The 7500-nt window shown below is 38.3% G+C and overlaps 1 protein-coding gene across 1 annotated transcript in view; it reads left to right on the plus strand.

The window, feature by feature from the left end:
• Positions 1 to 5305, plus strand: part of LOC113818182 (uncharacterized) — a 20641-nt gene extending 15336 nt beyond the window's left edge. Inside the window, exon 3 of the mRNA XM_070118906.1 lies at positions 4093 to 5305. Coding sequence (XP_069975007.1) covers positions 4093 to 4864 — 772 coding nt within the window. The 3' untranslated portion in view covers positions 4865 to 5305. The remainder of the gene's footprint in view (positions 1 to 4092) is intronic.
• The last annotated feature ends 2195 nt before the right edge of the window (positions 5306 to 7500 follow it).

A 7500-nucleotide genomic window follows, 5' to 3' on the forward strand; every position in this document is an offset into this window, starting at 1 on the left:
ACAAACACACACAAACATGAACGTATAAGTATGTATGCGTGTGTTTGAATCCATAAGGCGGTTTTGTTGCTTTGGCCTGTCTCCCAACAAAGATTTGATCCCTACAATTCGGCGCTCTGGACACAACTGCCGCCGAAGTGCTCCTTCGGGCGTGTAATTGGCGTCGAGTGTAACATGAGTGTAATGCGTCTGACGTCACGAATACATATGACGATTAGCCACACGCACGCACACGCACGGATATTCATGCACAGAGATTGATAGATAGAGAGAAAGCGAGAGGGAGGGAGGATGAGAGAGAGAGAAAGAGACGGAGGGAGAGAGAGAGAGAGAGAGAGAGGGGGGGAGGGGGGAGGTAAAGTGAGTGTGACAGAGAGAGAGAGAGATACAGGGAGAGAGAGAGAGAGACAGGGGGGGGGGGGAGAGAGGACGGGGAGAGCGAGCGAGAAAGAGAACAAAAGAGAAAGAGAGAGAGAGAGGGGGGGGAGGAGAAAGAGACAGAGAAAGAGAAAGAAAGAGATATATTTGCGTGAAGCTCCGTACCCCACGGCATATAAGGGACTGCAGCGCCACACTCTAAACAGCGTGACGTGAAAAGATCTGCAAAAAGGGAGATAAAGAGGATAGAAAAAGATGGAACGGGAGGAAGTAGGAGAGAAAGAGAAAAAAAAACGAGGGCTGGGGGAAAGGAGAAGAGTAGAAAGTGAGAGAGGGAGGGGAGGGAAGAAGATATAGACAGATAGAAATAGATAAAAAGTGAAATTTGTAGATAGATGGAATGAGACACATATAGAGGTGGGGGGGGGGGGTAAGAAAGACATGAAAGAAATGGAGGGAAAGAGAAATAAAGTAGGCGAGGAGAGGAGAAAGTCACTTATACGTACGAGTTGCATAGATCACTAAAACAAAAGCCATTTCCCACGTGTTTTCCTTTTCGTCTCCTTCTACAATCCGTCTATCCTTCCCTTCATCTACTTCCCTATCACCTCATTCCCCATTCACAAAGGGAAGCTTCGAAATTCCCTTCGAAACGGTCTCATTACGAAAACCTCAAGACACGCCTGCATCGGGAAACAAGTTCAGGATATGTTTGGCGGGAAATTTGAACCGTGACTGTGGCGGGAAATTTGAACCGTGACTGAACACCTTGCGGGTTGTGTGCGTCCCGCTCGGTGACCACATAACGGATATGCTCTGCCTTCCTTCCTCTCTCCCTCCTCCCATTTCCCAAAATCTCATTTTCCCCTTTCCCACACTTTTCCTCCGTCCTTTCATCTCCTCTCGACATTTTTGCTCTCCCTTCCTCCCTTGATTCTCCACCCCCCTTCTCTCTCTTCTCCCCATCTCCTCTTCCCTTCTCCCCTTCCCCTCTTCCCTTCTCCCCCACCTCCCGTCTTCCAGTTTTCCCCCCTACTCCCCTTTCCCTCCTCTTCCCTCCCTTCTTTCCCCTTCCTTCCTCTCCTTCACACCTCTCACAGGCTTTCCTTAAAACCAAAGCGGTGGCCACAGAGACTTCCCAGTGCAATTAAGCGAGTTTATGGGCAATTCAATTATACTGTGTACATACAGTAAGTGGAAAGGTGTGTACTTGCACACACACTGACAAGCAAATGACCAAATACACAAACACGCGTGTGCACACTCACACAGACACGCACACCTGATATATACGTAAATATATATATTACCTCTTGATCTATCTTTCCGTGTCTTTCTACGGTTACCAGGTATCTTTTTACCCTTTTTTTTACCTTTTTCTTATACATTTTGTAAGACAAATATTAATATAGGCTATTATTAACAAAATACAGATTGTTATCAACTGATTATAGTTCTGTATATCATCCAGTTACTTTGCTAAGCAGATATATGATAGGCATACCTTAAGCATACATATGATGTAAATAAATAGAGGATATTGACATAAGATAGGGATAAATAGACGCAGAGAAATATATAACCAGATAGAAGAGGGAAATAATTGTACGTTATGGAGTGATTTCAACGTTGGTGTAGGTAGTGATCTTTTCGTTGTATAGATACGTGTATAGTATGCTGTTGTCTTTGTTTTTCTTATTGTTTTATCGCTTTAGTGTGATTCTTAAGCCGTACTTTTTATCAAATGATCATATTTCCATAGAAGACATTTATGGTGATAGTCAGTCAGAATAAATAAATAGATAATTGTGCACAGAGGAGGACTTCCGGATTCTTGCGTCATTGATTATGCAAATGAGGATAAGATGAGATAAGCAGAACTAATGCGTTTCTGAAGGAAATCTTAGTGCTTTTGATTTTAGTTTTGTTATTATTTTTTCATCACTGTTTTAAATAATAACTATTATCATCATCATCGTCGTCGTCGTCATCGTCGTCGTCGTCGTCGTCATCATCATCATCATCATCATCATCATCATCATCATCATCATCATCATCATCATCATCATCATCATCATCATCATCATCAACATCATCATCATCATCATCATCATCATCATCATCATCATCATCATCAACATAATCATCATCATCATCATTATCTTCATCATTATCTTCGTTATCATCACCTTTATTATTATTAATATCATCATTATTATTATTATCATTTTGATAATCATCATCATTTTACTATCATTACTACTATCATTGGACGCAATCAAAAAGACAACAGTAATAATATAAAATGATAAAAGAACGACGAAAACAGAACATTGTTCAATCAATATCAAACACGCCATTAAATAATAATAATAATAATAATAAATATACTAATAAAATGAAAAACAAATAAACAAACAAGTATCCCCTACATCGTTAACGTATAACAAGCAATTACCAAACACAACAATTGTCATCCTTAAATCTATCCTTACATTAACGCCACGAAATAGATGTTAGAACCATTAATAGCGAAAAATAACGGTGATACGAAACGATTCCTTAATTAATAAATTACGGACTTCAAATAGTTACCATAATAACACTACGCCCATACGCAGATGAATAGATAATTGCTATTGATCATTATCCAAAGGAAATGATTTAGATCACGAAGAATTACGAAAAACGACTGGATTCAGAAGTCACGTGACTGGATGATACTGATTCCACAAATACAAAAAAATAATAACAATAATAATAATAAATAAATAAATAACAATACATAGATAGATGAATAAATAAATGAAATAGATAACTTTTAAGTAGTAAAAATATGACAAGTAGGGGATCTATGGACGGTTGGTGAGGCGGGCGTAACGGTAACTAATTAATCATATGCTTAGGTTGCTTTCCGTGTGAGTGTGTGTGTGTGTGTGTGTGTGTGTGTGTGTGTGTGTGTGTGTGTGTGTGTGTGTGTGTGTGTGTGTGTGTGTGTGTGTGTGTTAGGGGATGGGGGTGTATATGTGTTTTAAATAGTATGAGTCGAATTACCATACTTATCATATCTATAATTACCTGTCAATCATTGCTTCTCTGTTTTATAACTCTTTTGTTCTTGATTTTTTAGTAGTGTTAGGCGATAATTCTTACACTGCCATCTGACTAAATCAACTCAATGTCCTTTTTAAATCAATGACTTTTTTGTTTTATTTCTGAGATTTTCATTCGATTTCTTCTCGTGTTTATAAGAGTACTAGTTCTTTCTTAAGATTATGTGTCATTCCATCTTTGTCTGTATATCAATCATTTACCAATGTTATCTATCAGTTATCTATTAGATATAAACCAAAATCCTTTCAATAGTTTTTTTTTCTTTCTTCCTTCAATTTCTTCTTCTTTTTAAGCAATTACCGCCATATTCCTCATTTTCTGTTAGCTAATTCTATTTCAGTGTTTACATTGTTTATTATTGTTATTCCTTGAGATTTTTTTTCTTGTCGGGTTGTTAACCTATTGTATCTATTTTATTTATTTATATATTTATTTATTTTTGTTTATTTTTTTTAATGGTGTTCCTTTTTTGTTGCTGATTGTTAGTTAGCTGTTTTTTTTATTATTATTCAGTTTACTTATTCATACATTTATCTATTCATCTTTGCGTGTATTTACTGAGCGTCCTTCCTCAACCCTTCTTCCTCGTCCCTCCTGCAGGAAGGTGTCCAGCCTGACGAGCGACGAGATCCTGAGCTGGGCCGACGGCGACCTCCTCCTGCCGGCGATCGAGGCCACGGAGGCGCCCCAGCACTGGCACACGTACGCCCACCCCGCCCACAACGAGGTCGCCGACTCGTGGTACTCCCCGCCCGCCGCCTCCGTGCCCTACCCCGAGGAGCAGACGTACCCCTGGGGCCCGGCGCCCGCCCACCAAGCCGCCGCCGCACGCCCGCACTACCGCCCCGGCGCCCGCCCGCGCCCGCGGCCCAAGGCGCCCTCCCGCCGGCGCCCCGCACGCCCCTACGCCCCTCGCCCGTCGCAGAGGCAGCCCGCCGCCCAGAGGAGGAGGACCGTCGTCCGCCGCAGGACGACCCCGCGCCCCTACCAGCCGGCGGCAGAGTACTCCTACGAGGACTACGACTACAACTACAACTACAACGACGACTATTACTACTACGACGACCACTACGACGACTACTACTACGACGCGCCCCCGCAGCGCCTGAACCGGCGTCCGAGACCAGACCGAGGCTCCCAGTACTACTACCCGACGACCCCCTTGCCCGCCTACTCCACGACCACCCGGCTCCCCGACACGACCGCGGCGACGACCCCCAGCGCCAGCCCGGCCTCCACGACGACCCTCAAGGCCTGGACCGAGACCAGACCCACCAGCAAGTACGCCGAGACCATAAGAACGGTACGACCTCCTTACAAGACCGTGGACGACCAGGACTGGGCTCGATTCAACGCCGAGAAGAAGACATAGAGTCGTCGCTAACAAGAAGAACGGTACCAAAAGCAACCTTACACTATTGGTAAAAAAAATAATAATAATAATGGTAATTATTAACAAAATTCTGGCGTCTTAGGAAAAGGAAATACTTATTTTGGCTTTATTGTTTTTGGTAAAAAGGCGTCGCTCATCTTGCAAGCTGGTTGGTTAGTGGAAGCTGCATATCATGATAACACTACAAAAAAAAAAGAAAAAAAGCAAGAACACAGACACCATCCCCCCAAAAAAAACAAAATTAATAATGATAATAAAATAAAAAATAATAATAATTAGATAAATCAATTAATTAAACATACATATAATGATAATAATAATAATAATAAATACAGAAAAAGAAATATGGAAAATCACTAAAAATTGCATCTTTCCATTTTACTTACCAACCCATTTTTAGACAATAGATAAAGCCTTATATTTCACCACATTACGCTTTCGTGTAATCTAGATTTAATCCTAAAATTGATTTTTTTTTTTTTTTTTTTTTTTTGTGTGTGTGTGTGTGTGAATCTGAAATCTGTTGGAAACTAGCCAATCAGCTGCACGAGTTATACATACACAAATCAGAATAATAATAACATTTTCATCAATAATATCAAATTAAACAAGCAATATATGCACAGTTTTTAAACTAAAAACTTTTTTTTTTTTTCATTTTTTCCGTAGATGGAGAATATTGTTCTTCATCTTATTTACATGTTCATCGTATGTTTCAAAATGTTATCGAACAGTTTATCAGGAAACCGCTTTTATGAATACGCCGATAAGTGATATTTATTGTTAAGATGTAAATTCAAATACTGTTCTCTATTATCATTTATTGTATTTAGTGTATTCGCTTGATATGGCATTGATCCAGAGCACAAACCACCTGAAAAAATACTCATTAGATATAGTTCATTTTTTGCAACATCTGCAACATGTGGAGTCGCTGAATGTAATTTTTTTTGCCGTTTTGTTGTTCTGTTTTTAACTTTGTGATATAATATTGTTCTTTTGTCTTGTTTTTGTTTCTGATGATATCTAGTCGTTACCTGCTTATCAGTTGAAAAGATTTTTTTAAATATGTAAATGAAAAGAAAAAAAAAAGATGACAGGTAATGAAAAAATATTATTAGCTGTTGTACATTAACCAAGTGAAATTAACAAAGAAAATCGATTGAAATATTGTTAACTTACATGAAACTCCTATCTGGCAGATGTTGCATGATTCTCCGTTTCTGTTTAATTTTATTGTTTTCTCTCGATATGTCTACACCATTTTTTTATATTATTTTTATTCTTTTTCTATCCTGCACCATGATTTTATGTCTGTTGAATTTCCTGCAACACCAAGTTCATTTAAGTTCAATTTATCATAGCTCTTTAGATAGGATATCTGATGTGATTTTTTTTTCTTTTCGAAACAAAAATTGTGATAAACATTTCCTGAAAATATCAATAGCTCTAGGTGGAACACGAAGAGGCTGATAATTGAACTTCTTATATGTTATTTATTCTATTCTAATTGTATTTATCAAATAGCCATCGAGAGTTGACAACCAGGAGTTATATTGAAATGCAACACCGACAAGTGGCTTAAAAAAAAAAAAAAAAAAAAAAAAAAACATCTGATTGACAGACGTAAACACTTTATAATGATCTTAACGACCTCTTAGAAGGAGATTGTCAGAACGTTTCTCACAGACAGGACAGGTAACAATAAAATGTTTGGTGGACATAAACCAATCTCAGCCACAGGAGGACGTGAGCACTTTCTGGTTGCCGACTCTCGATGTACTAGCATGAATTATTTATTGTAATTAAAGTGTTTTCGATGTTTTGAGTTCTCTCACTTTCTATGTCTATCGATTTATCTATCTGTCTGTTTGTCTATCTATTTGTCTCTATCTATCTATATATATATCTCTATCTATCTATCCATCTGTCTAGTTATCTATTTATCTATCTATCTTTCTCTATCTCTATCTATCTATCTATCATTCTCTATCTCTATCTATCTATCTACCTTTATATACCAATCTCTCCCTATTTATGTATATATATGCTTTATTTGTTAACGTATTTATTAGTTTATTTATATATTGATGTCCTTCGCTCTGTTTCCCACCTTTTATTTTCCGTCCAAATCGATTCCTGTTTCCCAGTGCCAAAGAGGCCTTTCGTGCTAATAGATCGTAGATTCCCTGTTATCTTGTTATCTGTTATCTTGTACTTTTGTATTGTTAAACTTTCATTGTTAAATAAATTATTAATCTGCTTGAAGAATTACAGTGTTTATATATTTCCTTTTAATGTGTACATGTGGATCAGATTGCGATTTTTTTTTTTTTTTTTTTTGGGGGGGGGGGGTAGAAGGGAATAAAAGGGAGGTGGTAGAGATTCAAGTTAATATAGAAATGTATATGCATATTTATATTATGTATGCACACACACACATATTATTGTAAGCTATATAAAGAGCCGCACTGTAATGAATAGAGATTTATACCACCAAAGGTGTCAGTGCAGATCAAGATACAGCTAACACATAATGAGAAGATAAAAAGTCAGCTATTTACATAAGGACAACATGTTAGCTTATATCTTAAACTTATCAAGAGTCGAAGAAG

The sequence above is a fragment of the Penaeus vannamei genome, chromosome 43 (assembly GCF_042767895.1).
Source record: "Penaeus vannamei isolate JL-2024 chromosome 43, ASM4276789v1, whole genome shotgun sequence".
In the NCBI taxonomy this organism is placed as follows: Eukaryota; Metazoa; Arthropoda; class Malacostraca; order Decapoda; family Penaeidae; genus Penaeus; species Penaeus vannamei.